The sequence below is a fragment of the Antedon bifida genome, chromosome 8 (assembly GCF_963402885.1).
Source record: "Antedon bifida chromosome 8, ecAntBifi1.1, whole genome shotgun sequence".
NCBI classification, from domain to species: Eukaryota; Metazoa; Echinodermata; class Crinoidea; order Comatulida; family Antedonidae; genus Antedon; species Antedon bifida.
In genome coordinates, this window is record NC_136233.1 from 4,738,037 (window position 1) to 4,754,640 (window position 16,604).

Below are 16,604 nucleotides of genomic sequence, written 5' to 3' on the forward strand. Positions count from 1 at the left end.
ACAACTTTATGTGACAAAACAATGTGATGTGCCGATATATGGACTTGATGATGTCATATATATTTGGGTATATCACTACTATATTTGGGCACATCACACTTTTTTTGTCAAACTAGTTTGATAGTGTAGACAGAACTTTAGCATTACACCATATTGCTTTTCTTATATTCTTTTATTCATTTATTTAAAAAGATATTGACAAAATGAAGAAAGAAATGGAAGAGGAAATTAGAGCTCAGTTAATGGCAAATCAAAAAGCTATTTCAGATATGGACTGGGATCAAAAGGTAACAATTTAGTTTCGTTTAATCCTCTTCATCACTCTTTTTCCTTAGTAAATTACATAATACAGTACATTTGACCTTCTAATTTACATACCCCTTGGTCTGAAAGTAGTTTGTAAATAAGGAAGTTTGTAAATGAAAAAAAGAAAACTCTATTTCATCAATACCTAAATATAATTATTAAAAAATATATATATAACTGCTATTAAAATTGTTAACTTAAAATACCTTTGCTACTAAGGTTTTTCACTTCACAAAACCATAAATTTAAAAATGAAATGGAAAAACTGTAGCAATGAGATCATTGAGTAAGGTTTGTAAAAAGAAGTGAGAAAGTCGACTGTATCTAGAATGGACCTTTTGAAGGTGATGTGGAGAACTTGATTTTAACAAAGATTGTTATTATTATTATAATTATAAACATGAAAAATATTTTATTATTTTTTTTATAAAAGCTGGAACAACAAAGGGCTGAGGATGTAAGTGAAAATAATGAAAGAGATTTGACTGCAAGTAGAAAGAAGAAAGAACCACATTTATTGAACTTGAATGAAGATCCACAGTTGTCAGGAGTTGTTTGTCATTTTCTGGGTTCCAGTGAAACAACATTCGGACGTAAAGATGCTGACCCTCAACCAACCATTACACTTAATGGTTTGAGGTAATGTATTTTTAATATTGTTTGGAAGTTTACAATTTTTTGTAACTTTTATAATCTTTAAAAAAATCTGCTGCTGTTTGTGCTGCAACAAATTTACTGTGTAAATATGGTATATTAGGTAGCAAGAAATAAAAAATATAATATTCAAAATACCGTATTTGACTCTTGTTTGTTGATTTAATAAGGTATTTGGGCTGGGATGTATGGTTTTCTGGAAAGTCTAGTATTCCGAATGTGTTTATTTTCGTTTTATTTTATGTTGGGAATGGAAGGAAGCTCACCCCCCCCCCCCCCCCACTCATCTTAATTGGTGAACTGGGTTCGTTAAAATGCATGTGAATTGTTTTTAATGGTTAAGAATTTGAGACCTTTTTCAACCTCAGAAAGTCTGGATAGGTTTATAATGTTTTTTTTAATCAAAATCCAAATCAAGATAAAACTAATTTATAATTATGACGTACCATACTTTAAAGAAACCATTTTATTTACTCTATTTGAGGATATGCAATGGAAACTTGACCATGGCTACGTTTTAACAATATACAGTCAATACGCCTACAGCAAAGAACAGCATCAAATGTCAGATTTCAGATTTCAAATCTTTCCACCATTTTCATATATTTTAAGTTTAAAAATTGCATATTTCCTTGTTTCAGCATCCAGAAGAAACATGCAATAGTTTCAAACAGTGATGGTGAAGTTGAAATCAAGCCTGGAAGTCCAGGAGCCAAGATCAAAGTGAATGGTATACCATTGGTCAACAGCAAGGTTTTGGAAAATTTAGATAGAATTCTATTTGGTAAATAACACATTTGTTACATTCTTCTTATGCAACATCATCATCATCTTCTTTTATTTGAGACAACTTTCTCCCTCTTCCAAGGGGTTACTGACTATCACTCATTCATTCCAGACTGCTACACAATTTCTCCTCTTCTTTCTGTCTTGCCATCATGTTCTTCCAAACCAACTTTCCTACATTCTTTTTTTACCATATCTTTCCACGTCACCTTTAGCTGTCCTCTTTCTCTTCTACCTCCAACGTCTAAATGGCAAGCTCTCTTTACTGGTTCATCTTCATCTCAAGCTACTTCCATGATTGTTTCATTCAGACATAGACATTCCATGAGCTCCTTGAGTTTCCTCCTTTCTGCCAGCTTAAAACCACTCATCTTTCTTATCATTTCCCCTCCCTTTTTTCAAAATTCCTTCTTCAGTAGTTTTTATGTTCCATGTTTCGACGCGATACACAATCGTTGATCTTACGCAGGCAGATCTTTAGTGTCCTTCCATTCCCAACAAAATAATTCATTTATCTAATTCAAAGTTAGAAAGGAGAAAAAAAATTCTTTTACATTCATTCATACTACTGAAAAATATGTCTATTTATATATAGACTATTTATAGCAGACTTTTTCTATATTCTTCGTTTTGTCATGATTTCTATTACACATTTTAAACGTATTTACATTTAACCAAATCTTATATCTGAGGTGACTTGAGGAATTAATGTAAATCTTAATTGTTTTTTTCTTTTATTTGTTTTTGTTGACTTTAGGTTCCAATCATATGTATGTGTATCACAACCCAGCAAAGGCTGATGTTCCAGAGGGGACACCAGCAACAATTGATTGGGAATTTGCACAGAAAGAGATTGCCCATGCTAAAGGTTACCAAACTGCTGGAAGTGGCCTCAGCAAAGGTATGTATTTGATTATTATAAAGTTGTATGGCCATCGTGCATTTTTTGTGAAGAACCCATTTTATCGATATTACCTATAGACATAAAGACATCAGAAAATGTCAATATCTTCAAATATCAAAACTCACTTGTACACAGAAGCCTTTCCTGTTTAACTTTGGCAAACGCCTCTGAAAATTACATTATGGATACTGGCGCTATATAAGTCTGATTGATTATTACAAAAAATTGTTTCACGACTATGATTTACATTGCATTTACTTTAATATTAGTTATTGGTATGTACCAATATGAGAATGATGGTTTAAAAGTTAAGGTGCCTACATAGCAGTAGGAAAAAGCATGTTTATTGTTCTCCACGCTTTGTCATGTCTTGAAGTGATTTCTCGAATCAAAGAGGTACTGGGTTTGGTTTACTAGCGTTAATGCTCACAAACAGTGATTGTTATCCAGGTAATTATTGTCCTGGGTAGCATAAAGTGATGTTTTTTATCAACATTTTAGAAAAAAATAAGGTTAGAATTTTGATTAATAATTATATCAGTAATATATAATAAATTTACTTTATTGAATAAATTTAAAGAACAACAACGTGTACAAGACCAGATCCTTGAGTTGTTGCCAATGGTAAATGAAGTGAATGCGGTTAGTGAAGAACTAAATAAACATAGAAGCTTTGAGATTGTGCTTATTAGTGGTGCTGCTCAAGAAGGCAAAGACAAAGAGACTGAGTAAGTGACAAATCATGAGTCCTATCCTACTGATGTGTCACATTTCAACTTGTCACCTTTCCCACCTGTTTTTTTGCATTCAAGTGTATTAGCAAAAAAAGTAATTTGACCAATCACAACATGTTGGATCATCTGAATGGTCGCTTGTGATTGGTCAACTCACTTACATTGCACCGCGTACGTCCTTGCGTTGCATCCAAGCCAAAGTGTGAGTGTTACTGTCTTAATTAACTAAAAATGATAAAAGTAGTTTTGCTACCTATAAATTTGTATTTTATTTTTATCTGTTTTTTTTAATCATTTTATTTATTTAGGGTTATGGTAAAAATGAAAAATCTGTTGAATGAAAATACTTGGGTGTGGGGTAGAGGCAAGTTTATTAACAGGCGTTACTTGATTCAAGTAAGTATTATTGATGTAAAAAATTGCCTTTATACAACCATGGAGCGAGTGAGCTTTGAACCCTTGCCGATATTGTGGCTACATATTACGGTTCCACTGTCTTAACCACTAGGCCACTCACATGGTTAAACTTAAAAGATCATCACATAGTGCTCTCAAAAGTTACTTTTACACCATTTAACTGTGGCTTTGCTAAACTAACTCATACAAGAGTGAATGACCAGAGAATTTAAAATAAATTTGTTGGAAATTGCTCTGGCAGTCAAGGAATTAACCCGCTTAAATTTTAAACTACCAATATTTATTATGAAAAGAAGCAGAACTTTCCTCAAGTTACTTTTATAATTGCTGTAAAATTGAGTTGTTTTTTTTGTTTGTTTTTATATTTGTAGGAGTTATACCAAAGGTTTATTGATGGTGAAGATGTTAGTGATGTTAAAGACAATGATGACCCATTTTGGGAGCCAGCTGAAGATGTTCTTATTGGCACAGCACATGCTTTTCTTCAGAGCTTGGGTTATTCTTTAGATTTTGATGATAACATCACTGTTACTGATTTCAAAGTAAGTGTTGTATTTTTTATAAGAAATGTATCTTGATATTTGCATTTGTGAATATAAAACTACTAAATGTAGGCATATTACATTAATGTTTAGCAGTATAATGTAGATTCTAATGGTTCAGAATTTACTTTTTGTTTAAGAGTTATTGCTGATGACGTTTGGCAAACTAGTTGAAACTATCCAAACTCAAATAGGTGGTGTTGGATACTATTGATACAGTCACAGTAGAATTATATGTTAAATATTTGTTGACAAAAAGAGCACCTCTATCTTTCATCATTCATGATATATACACTTAGTTATATTTACTTTTCATTAACTTCTCAAATACGTCCTTATTAAATTGTCAAAAAAAGGACTGACTGGCTTATATGTTTCTGTTGACTTTTACATAGTTACACAGTTTTGAGAACCATTGTATTATGGCAATGTAAGTTTCAGTAACCTTTAACCTGTTTCTCCATTAATTTCTAGGGTACAGATGAGGGCAAGCTGTACATCACTATCAAACCTTGTACACAAGATGGTAAACCATACACAGATGAGGAATATGTTGATGATCCAAGTGAACTACTTGGAAAACCATATCACATCAAGGTACGTTACCATGGTTGACCTTTAGTTTTAACATGTCTAGCGGTTCATCACTGACCTTTTGTGTTACCATGCCTAGCAGTTCATCACAACTTTAGTGTTACCATGTCTAGCAGTTCATCACTGACCTTTAGTGTTACCATGTCTAGCAGTTCATCACTGACTTTAGTGTTACAATGTCTAGCAGTTCATCACTAACTTTAGTGTTACAATGTCTAGCAGTTCATCACTAACCTTTAGTGTTACCATGTCTAGCAGTTCATCACTAACCTTTTAGTGTTACCATGTCTACCAGTTCATCACTAACCTTTAGTGTTACCATGTCTACCAGTTCATCACTAACCTTTAGTGTTAAAATGTCTAGCAGTTCATCACTGACCTTTAGTGTTACAATGTCTAGCAGTTTATCACTGACCTTTAGTGTTACCATGTCTAGCAGTTCATCACTGACCTTTAGTGTTACCAGGTCTAGCAGTTCATCAATGACCTGTAGTGTTACCATGTCTATTAGTCCATCAATGACTTTAGTGTTACCATGTCTCCTAGTAGTTTTCACTGACCTTTAGTGTTACCATGTCTAGCAGTTCACCGCTGACTTTTAGTGTTACCATGTCTAGCACTTCATCACTGACCTTTAGTGTTACCATGTCTAGCACTTCATCACTGACCTTTAGTGTTACCATGTCTAGCAGTTCACCGCTGACCTTTAGTGTTACCATGTCTAGCAGTTCACCGCTGACCTTTAGTGTTACCACGTCTAGCAGTTCATCACTGACCTTTAGTGTTACCATGTCTAGCAGTTCATCACTGACCTTTAGTGTTACCATGTCTAGTGGTTTATGACTGATCTTATAATATTATATAATGTTATTATAGTAAGTTACCATGTCTGTAACATCACAGATACAGGGTTTAACCCCAATGATTTCACCAGAGTTCTTTTCTAAATCTTATAGACATGAGAATTAAGTTTAATAGATATAAAGTTTCTACTGATATTCTCTCTAATAACATTTCCTTTTCTTGCTCAGATTGGGGTTATAAATGGTGATGTCCACAAAGCACGTTATTCTAAAGGTTTGATGGTTAAATACAGGTTTTACGAGGAAACTGAGTACACCGAGACGCCAATGCTAACAGGCACATTATCACCCGAGTGGAATCATAACCGTATTGTCTCCATTCCTGTAGTAACACAAGAAGTATTAGATTACTTTGAAACGGGCAGCATTACCTACTCACTGTATGGTCATCAAGAAAATACAGCAGTGGATACTAAAAGGAAAAATTTAACAACTAAGGTAAGATATAGTGGTGGGTTTTTGTTGAGAACCAAACTGTATTGGATTGGAATCTTCTGTTCATTCCAAAATGTGTAACATTTCAAAAGGCATTGTGGGATGTGATAGAACCAATAGACCGTGTAACGACAATACAGTATGTTAGAAAGTGAAATCTGTATTATATTGTAGAGGAGATTTAGCTAAGGGATTTCATATATTACTGTTCAGAGATCTCTATACAATTTTGGCTGTAAATTTTCAGATTCAGTTTTAATTTTTTTTTAAACCAAGTAAATTTATTCTAGATAACTTAAACAAGTGTTTTAAATCTAAAAAAAAAATTAATTTTTTAAACATTACAAGCACATAATAACATTATTGATATTAAACTCATAGAAATATTGTATTATTTGAAATTAGGAGCTTAGACAATTGGAAAATATGCAAGAGGCGTCGGCAAAACCAATCCTCAACAAAAAGATGTCTGTCTCCTTTGGTCCGAACGGTGAGGATGAAACAACTCATTTAAAGAGTGAGCTTGTCCTTTTGCAGAAGCAGTATGATAGACTGCGTAAGAAAGAACGGCGCATGCAGGTAAGCTATGAATCCAGGCTATGGCATAGCTAGGCCCTTGAATTTGATGTGTGGGTGGGGGGAGGAAAACATTACAAGGTGTAAGATGTCTTGGGTAGGGAACTTTATTAGTTGTGTCATCCATAATATACATATCATTTATCACATGAAGTGGGTACATGTTTTTGTAAGTTGAGCCTAATACGTGGGGACATGGTCATGATCATTTTCATTATTGGTTGGCGATCTTTGGCAGCCTGGGTTTTCTTCAAGCTAGGATTCACGAAACTAGCTGGATGCCATACTTTATGACCTTGCACACTAGGAAAGTGAACTGATTAGGAAATAGCTAACTAAATATAGCTGCCATTTCTGTTTTTATGAAGAACATGAAATATATATTTTTTCTTTAAGCTCTGTCTACACTATCAAACATTATGTGACAAACAAATGTGATATGCCCAAATATGGTAGTGATATGCTTAAATATGGTAGTGATATGACATCATCATGTCCACATATGGGCACATTTTATTGTTACATAAAGTTTAGACAGAACTTTAATCAGTATTGTTTTAGTGTACATTAAGCAGTATTATGATCAGATTTGCTAGATGCATAGTTGTGCATGGCTGAGCAGAGATTGGGGCTTTAAACATAAATATAAAATTGGCTGATTTCAGGATATACTGTACTTTCCCCACTGGAGTCATGCTTGCTGTCTATGAAACTTTTATTACATTTCCTTATAGGATATTTGCGAAGAATGGGAAAAGAAACCAGTTGAAGATCAACAATTCTTACCATTTTATCGCAAAGTACATGCAGTAGCTTTCAGTTCTGGTTCCAGGCTGAAGTCACGCGTTCAAATGGTGAATAAGGTACGTATTATAGTCAAAGACGTTATATACAGTATAATATATGACTATACACTTGTGTACTTAACATTGATTTATACTCCAAATACATATATATTTATAAAGTTCTGTCTACACTATCAAACTGTAGTTTGACAAAAGAAGTGTGATGTACCCAAATATGGTAGTGATATGACATCATATCCATATATGGGCACATCACGTTTTGTTGTCACATAAAGTTAGATAATGTAGACAGAGCGTAATACAAAACCACGGAAATTATAAGACCTTACAGTAGAAGAAATGTTTTTTTGGTTTTGATTTTTTCAGAAAATAGTTTCAATATATATTATCCTCAAAGTGTGAAAAACCTTTAAACAGATAAAATAAATATGAAATTGTGTATTTGCTGTGCAATGCTGACAGACTTTATTTGAAAAGAAATGGTTTTCCAAGCTAAAAACTCAATTGTGACAGGCTTTTTAGGATTGTCTTTCTTCAATTATAATGAATAAAATATATTTCAATGCAACTAAACAAATTGTTACTAATATCTATATGCAATTATATGTTGTACTGATTGATGTGCAGTCAATAACAGTTGCTTTTTGCTCTGATTGTGAGAAAGCAGTAAACATATTTTTCTGTTGAAAAAGTGATTTACATTTTGTAAAATTATTCTGCTACATATAAAATAAGTTTTTCATAAAAATAATATTACAGTACTAAATTTGATTTTCTGTTATTTTTTGGAAAATAACTTTTTTTTTAATTGTTCAGTAGCGTAGAAATTATAATTGTTAGTTGCTCAGGGACAGTCTTTGGTACATATCACTTTAGCCTTACATTAACAATTTCCAGTTATTTTTCCAAATCCTCATTACAATATTTAACCTCTGAGGATTTAATTGGGTTTTATTAATTTGACAATTATAAACATAATAATAATATGATAATTTTCCTTGTTATATTTTATCACTACATTCCTTCCATGATTTTCCACACATTGCTACTGTACATTTCATTATCTTCCCTAAAATCTACACTGTTACAGATCATTCTAAGTCATCATTAACAACTCGCTATAAGGCAAATGAAAAACGCATCCTTTCTACGGAGGCATTTTATCGCACAATCAAATTATGACTTATATCAGTTGTGAGCTATGTTAAACGCCACCTTTGTTTAAATTTAAGCATTTTCTCTCATACGCAAGAGAAGCCAAACGGCAGAACAATTAAATACATACACACAAACCAATATAAACAACAATTTGGATTTAATATATTAATTTTTGTATTGTCCAAATAACTACCCTATGGACAATTAACCCTTGGTTTTAATCATTTTATTTTACTTCTAGGTGGTGTTCGCCAAGCAGCCCCTGATTCACCACTGTTTTTCCATTTCAGGGAATTCTTTCTACCATATTAGCATTTTTATTTCTGAAATAGAATTAAGTACTATAATAATGCATTTTCCTTCATATCTGAAGTATATTAGTTACCTGTCTTTTCTTTTCGTTTTGTGTCTAACTATTTATATATCTAATGAACTCTTTCCTAACTAGGTGCTCCAAGGTCAAAGACATGTAAAGTCTTTGAAAAATGGCGGTGGTAAAAATGTAAGAATCATATGTGTATTCCAAGCAATTATTGCCATTATCATGGTTACACACAATGCAAGAAATGGATTTTTAAATTTGAAATTATCGCTGCAGTTTTAAAAATTTTAAATGCACTATGCAAATTTTTCTGAAGGCGAGTTAACACATTTTTTGCTGAAATTTGCAAAGTCTATATTATGACGAACTTAACTGCTTATTTTTTGTATACAGAATAAATGTTTGTATCTTTCTCTATCTGTACATATCTATGTGTACAGTGATTCTACAGTTTTTCAATTCATCTTGTTATTCTTTATGTGGTACTTCTCTATGCTTTTATGTCTCTATTACAAACTATTTCCCAGGAAGAGACTGTCAGTGTGTACAGCTTTGAAATAGACCACGAGGAACCTGTCGCAAATCAGCAAGAAACACCTACATTACAAAATGGCATCCAGGAAACTGTACCAAAATTACAAAATGACACTTTAAAAACTGAGGTTCCTAAAGGAACAGAATCCAAAACAAATGGAATTGCTATTGCCGACACTAATGAAAATGTTCCCATGACAAATGTAAGACATTTTCATCGAGACAGGAAAGAAAAAAAAGCTTTTTTCTCCCCACTATGTTGTTGTCTTGTCAATGTCTGTCCGCCAAAACTGAATATACTTTTATTTTATTCTGTCACTTTTTGCATGTAGTCCTTAGAGCAATGTGAAGCTGATACGGTAATTCATTCACGCATGCGGTGCATGGTTAAACAACACTTGGTGAACGTTGCACATGACAATATCACGCACTGCTCATAGTCACATAAAAAAAAACCCCACTTGGATATGTGTACATAATTCATTCCAGTAGAATTCAAACAAAAACCACAGACTTGAAAAAGTGTACTGTTCACTCTGCACATCTTCTTATGCTTACGAAAAAATAATCTAGTATTTCACTAATGCCTGTAGATCTTTTTTTATTATATTCATTTATATATTTCTATAATAATTTTAACCCAAACAATTATAACAAGAAAGACATTACATTTTTTACAGATGCAAGAAATTGACAAAACTATTAAAGGTCAAAAGTCAACGACCTGTACAATCATATAACCGTATGTCCAATAATAAGTGTGATGTTTCTTCCTTTCTTCACCCTTAATATACATATCCTCAAATACTAATTGAAGTCTTAAACATAATCGTCAGTGTGTATTACCATCCATGTAAATTGAAATCAAAATAATTCATCTTTTGGTCTAACATATTAACTCTACTGAAATGTATAGTTTGTTTGATTATTACACTTCTTGAAGTTTTCTAAACTGAATTTGTATTTGTAAGTGTCAGCTTTAATTAATAGTGCAAAAATTAAAATTAAAAAAAACAAAGAGATCTATGCATTAAATTAATACTAATAGATAAGGACGTATCAATTTGATGTTGGGGGTTTGGCAACTAGTGAAGTTCCACCATATCACCCTGGCCTCAGGGTCTTATAGTCGCTATCCAATCGAATTTGAACCATACCAATAAAGCCTGAATGGTCTAATGGTAGTATGTCTGCATATCAAGCAGAAGACTCCAGGTTAAAATCTTGGTTGGGCCATTATAAATATAGTATATCACTGGGTGATTCAGAGTTTCTGTATGCCTGTAATGTATTGTCAAAAATGTTACAAAATTGATATGTTACGTATCTAGAATGAAATTTGTCAAGCTCAAATTTATCCTTCATTTTGTGACTCCTTTATGTCATCATCAACCTCCCACTGCGGTGTCATCACAACCTATCCTTTCCGCAATCATATTCCTTTCCTGAATTGTCAAGTAATAGTAATATTTTAGTTGGAATTTCTGTTATAGTTTGCATGCAATTTTATACAAATATTGACTGGGTCAAGAGGCAAAGGTTAAATTACAGTTGACCTGAAAGCTACTTAATAAACCCCATTCAATATTTGTTTTATACTGTATATCAGTTATATATATTCCCCAGTATACTTGTGTTGTATTATAGCATAACTGGCGACAATCAAAAAATGCAACTAAAATCCTGTATTCAGAACAAACCAGCAATTTTCATTTAGTGAGCATTATTATTTTTGAAAGTTAACCTAATCTGCTGAAATACCAATGGTACGTCGTCATACAGTACATTGAATTTTATGCAATCTTCTATAAATTATAGGCTTTAGCTCCTAACGTTCTACAATAAATAGAAAGTGGGGAAAGTGGTTGGAACCAAATATTATATTACAAATTATCTCTCACATCACCTTGCATCACGTACTATGACATGCCAATGTGTATAGTGGAAAATACATAGAAATTTTTGCCTTTAGTTAACCAAAAAGTGGCCTAGTATTAAAGCATATTGGTAAATTTATGATTATCTAGATTCTTTTTTTATGTATCCAAATATTAAGAAATTGAACCTTTAGGGAGGGATTATCAGGAAGCTTCTGCGGTTATATCATGAGACTTGGGATGTCTGATAATCATACCATGTGCATGAAATAGACTAATTTCACCAATAGATTTCAATGTGTTATTAGTAGGCCTAACAGGCCTAACAGTAGGCCTATATTATACATCACCAGATTGTAGTTTGCATGCACAACCTATGTGGAATTAAAGAATAAATAGCATGAAAATAGCCTCGCTCTTCCTCCTTCGTCCGGCACCTCTTAATGTTAAAGTTTGTTGTGTAATTGCATTACCATAATTATTTTCCCCATCACCGTGAACATTTTCCTCTTTTCTTCCTGTCTTCCTTTTATCGTCTCTTGTTTTGAATAATGTTTTTATTTCTGTATCTATATATTTCTTTAGTATTCCATAATCCAATTATATTTATATTCAAAACTCATTTTTATTTCTTTGGTTATTAAATGTTGTCATAATTATAATGTAATTTCCTTATTTTTCGCATATATTGTCCAATCAAATCCCTTGCTTGCATTGTGTATAATCAGTATTGCCATTTTTAAATTGGTGTCAATTTGTACAGTATATGTTTTTTGTGAAAAAATATTATGCACCTCAGCTGGCACTTACATATGCAAATTTATATACATTTTGAAATTGTTTCACCATTGAATGCACCAATAATATTTAAATAAGCAATATAATACTTGATTGTTATTTGATATAAACAAATCATATTCACAAAATACACCATCATCAAACTAATGGTTCATCATCAAACTATGGTAAAGCAAAGATTGTTGTTTCTATGTATCTTATTTTATTCAAATGTTATAATTAAATAATAACTGACTTTGCTTATAATTAAATAACTTTCTTTGCTTTATTAACTGTATTAACTTAATTTGTACTTATTTTTCACATTCAATTGCATTCTACATGTTTGGTTAGTTTGTGGGTGTTGTTGTTTACATTTATTGGTTTATTGCAGAGGAGGTTACACTGTGTAACTATGGATAAATTAGTTTATAATTCTTCCATAGTGTACTAACAATCACATGCTTTTTATAGTTACTGTTAAATTGTGTCCATAACTACTGTTGCTAAGCGCATGTAAACAATTGTTGGGAGTAATTAGAATAAAGCTTGCTTTCTTTAATATTAAAATGCTAATTGCTATTATTTGGGAATGTTTATGTTTTCTAACAACCATAATAATTTTAGTTTGTGATGGCCTTCATGAATTATGCATACGTTGATGAATATGCATGAGCTTGCTTATTATAGTGGTGAGGTTTGGTTGTATTTTATTTTATGCATATTTTACATTGTAATGTTTAAGAAAGCATGAGAAATTTATGATATATTTAATCTTGGTTATTATGACAAATTTATCAATTTTTTGTAATGAGCATTTGTGGTAGGGACAAACCCCCCACCCTCCCCACTTGCCTCACTCTAATCTTCTAGGTACTGCCACATTTGTTTTGTGTGTAAATGTGTTTTCAACACTAACAAAATCATTTACTTAATCATGAATTAATTTTTGTATAGACAGACAGACAGACTGACACTACTAATATTTAATTAATACAAACATAATTATACATCATAATGAACAACTTTTAAATTTACAATTGGAGATGACAAAGAAATATTATAGTTTGTTTACAAAAAACAGGAATATGGTACTATAGTATTTGCAATAATAATTTTCTATGCTTGAAATAAATTAATATGATAACATTGATATTTCCAATAGAATTATTAACAATATATAATAAATAATACTTTATTCATCTTTTCCACACATTATAATAATCAAAATATACATACATTAAACACTAATGCCTTACAGTACATACATTGTGTACCAGTGGATTATATTCAGTGGCTATTCAAATCTGTATTATTTTAAAAGATTATTTACTTCAGTTTTTAAAAAAATTGGGAAAGCGTAAATAATTGGCTTTTATAATGAAAAATAAATATCTGAATACCATTTTAATAGCTTAACTAGCATGTCTATTGTTATTGTTTACATGCCCAAATAATTTTAATAGGCTTTTTGTAAAATACACTTTTATGCAGGTAATGTTTTCTTCAATTGAAGCATAATTAATTTACTTAACAAATAGTATCCACAATTTTAGTTAGTTTTACCAAAATAAGCATAGCTTAAATCAGGTGGATTTAACAAAGAATTTTGAAAAATCTGATGCCACCTCAGTTAATATTAGATTATTGATACAACCACAATACATCCCTGAATAAAACAAGTTTTTTTTTTCACTAGTCCCTTGTTAACAACTATATAGTACCTTTTTAACAAAGAAATTTGAAGAAAAAAAATCTGATGCCACCCCAATGGATGTAGCAGGTTTTTTTTACTATTACTACTACTACTTTGATAAAAGTAGCAAAAAGCTACTTTTGAGTAATTGAACAAAACATGCTTTTGTTTTTCATTACAAAAGTTCATGTAGTATTTTATTTTCAAATGAATATATTTCAAAAGTACATTGTTTAAAAATATCTGACATAATTTTGGGGGATCAAATTGCAGATAAAGCCTTTTTCCAAATTATTTGTACCTAAAAATGCCTTTTCAATATTGAATTAATTCATTTCTGACATTATCTTTATGAGCTTTCGTCATCAACCTGTCATTCCCAGCATGCATCATATCATAACCACCTAAATTTTGGTAATTACAATGCAAACGCTGGGACATTAGGTTAAGTTGGGCATCTACTTTTAACATTTTAAACCTAGAGCACTGTTCATTGACTGACTGACTAATTACAATTTTTATTTGACATTACAAATTACTTTACTCTCAAACAAAAACATTGTAATTACCTAAGTTATTTTTTGAAAAATTACAGATAGTAAAAGGGGCTCAAGAAAGCAGTGCAGCAGCAGCAGCCAATGGCAATGGCAATGCAGCAGCAGGAGCAGGGGGAGGAGATACACCAAAAGGAAAGGCAGAGGGTAGCAAAGCTTGTCTTGTTATGTAATCATCGGTTATGTAACTAATTCAGTATTAAGGGTTTAGTACCCTAGTTCCCACTAGGACATAATGCAAGGTTGTAGATGCAACGTATTGACGCAAAGTTAGAACATACCAGCTATACGTAAGCACGGTGCCAAGACGTATATTCAGTGCCGTTTTCTACTTTGTACGGTGATGATTCAAAAAAGGGGATTTGTAATTGATAAAAGAGCATTATGTTAGGTGGTTACATTGCATTGCGGCAGAAATCTTTTTTCTAGTGGGAACCAAGCTTAAGCTCTGTCTACACTATCAAACTTTATGTGACAAAAAAATGTGATGTGCCCATATATGGACATGATGATCACTACCATATTTAAGCTTATATATCACTTATATCACACTTTTTTTGTCATAGTTTGATAGTGTAGACAGAATACTTATAAAGGCTCAAATAATGAAAGCATTAACCTGATTAGCATTGAATGATTGAACCATAATTTATATATGTTATGACCATAATAATGATATTGTATAATGATGTAATAAGCAAATAATTATTAAGCATAAATTATAGATATCAACAAGGTTACTATTTGTTATTTTATTTTGTTGAAATTATGCAATAAGTACTAGTATTTTAACTTTGGATTAATGAGATTAAAATAAACATAAAGTTGATTTAAATGTAAAAAATTACAAATAATAATTTGATTAGTTTAAAATTAATTGTAAATATATTTAAGATGCACAGTGTTCACCTATTCACACTATAGTATAGCCACTCAATTTCATTTTTGATCTAGGAACTAACAAATTAAGTTAATGATATAAATATACTATAATAACTTATTTATATAATAGACACAATATATTTCATTTGTACATATTAACCTAGTATATAGTAGTATTGCTTTCAATTCTTGATAGGTTGAATGTATATTTTTTCAAGTTTAACTTGTTAATTTTTCAAAACCAATCTTCCATCTGTTCATGTCTGTTTAATGGGTTTTTATGTAAATAATATATGATATGTATAAGAAAGATTTATCTAAGATGTATTGTTAAGATATATAATATTGACGAAGTTGATAAACAGATATTATTTTTAAAATTCCGTACATTTTGGGACTGAGTTATATCTCCTGGCGATTTTGCAAGATCTCCATTATTATATGATGATAATGACATATTTCAAAATCATTTCTATTATAAAAATATTAAATATTTCCAGTAAATATTATTTTTATTATAATAATGTTAGTTATATAAACTACTTTTCTCTTAAAGGGAATACAAGTAGTGATATACTATGTCAGAGTATAAGTAGGAAAGTGGGAGAATAAGTAGTAATATGAGTGGATTATAAATAAGAGTATAGTGGAAGTAAGTAGTGTGAGTGGGAGTATTAGTAGTAATATGAGTAGGAGTACTGTATGAGTGACAGTGGGATAGAATCTTCATTTCATTTTAAGTTTATAAAAGATAATTTTTTTTTTAAGAGCTATCGAGTACTTAATCGAATGTTTCAACTATCAGAAATTTGTATCTACTGACTGCTTGTTGACAAGCTGCCTGATCATGGCGTTATGAATAAGAGTTTGAGTAGAGATATATGTAGTACTATGAGTGAAAGTAGTGAGTGGAGGCATAAGTAGTAGTGGAAGTGAGAATATTAATAACATGAGTATGAGTGGGATTATAAGTAGTAATATGAGTAAGACTATGAGTGAAAGTATGAGCAGGAGTATAAGTATTAATATGTATAGAAGTAAGAGTGTAAGTGGAGATATGAGTAGTAGGCCTAATATGAGTGGGAGTATAAGTAGTTATATGACTGAGTATGAGTGGATGTATGAGTGGGAGGATAAGTGGTATGATTAAGAGTATGATTGAGAGTGAGTGAGGTTTGAATAATAGT

General features: G+C 31.5%; 1 protein-coding gene across 3 annotated transcripts in view; it reads left to right on the forward strand.

The window, feature by feature from the left end:
- Window positions 1–15,260, forward strand: part of LOC144850810 (kinesin-like protein KIF28) — a 39,456-nt gene extending 24,196 nt beyond the window's left edge. Inside the window, exons 14-26 of one of the 3 annotated variants that reach the window (XM_078708262.1) lie at window positions 193–287; window positions 740–945; window positions 1,602–1,744; window positions 2,504–2,647; window positions 3,231–3,378; window positions 3,693–3,780; window positions 4,173–4,343; window positions 4,818–4,940; window positions 5,969–6,238; window positions 6,641–6,814; window positions 7,546–7,674; window positions 9,224–9,277; window positions 14,577–15,260. In XM_078708262.1, the coding sequence (XP_078564388.1) occupies window positions 193–287; window positions 740–945; window positions 1,602–1,744; window positions 2,504–2,647; window positions 3,231–3,378; window positions 3,693–3,780; window positions 4,173–4,343; window positions 4,818–4,940; window positions 5,969–6,238; window positions 6,641–6,814; window positions 7,546–7,674; window positions 9,224–9,277; window positions 14,577–14,708 (1,877 nt within the window). In that variant the 3' untranslated portion in view covers window positions 14,709–15,260. Of the gene's footprint in view, window positions 1–192; window positions 288–739; window positions 946–1,601; window positions 1,745–2,503; window positions 2,648–3,230; window positions 3,379–3,692; window positions 3,781–4,172; window positions 4,344–4,817; window positions 4,941–5,968; window positions 6,239–6,640; window positions 6,815–7,545; window positions 7,675–9,223; window positions 9,278–9,624; window positions 9,835–14,576 lie in introns of all 3 variants that reach the window. The other 2 variants (XM_078708261.1, XM_078708263.1) reach the window with 2 other exon arrangements.
- The last annotated feature ends 1,344 nt before the right edge of the window (window positions 15,261–16,604 follow it).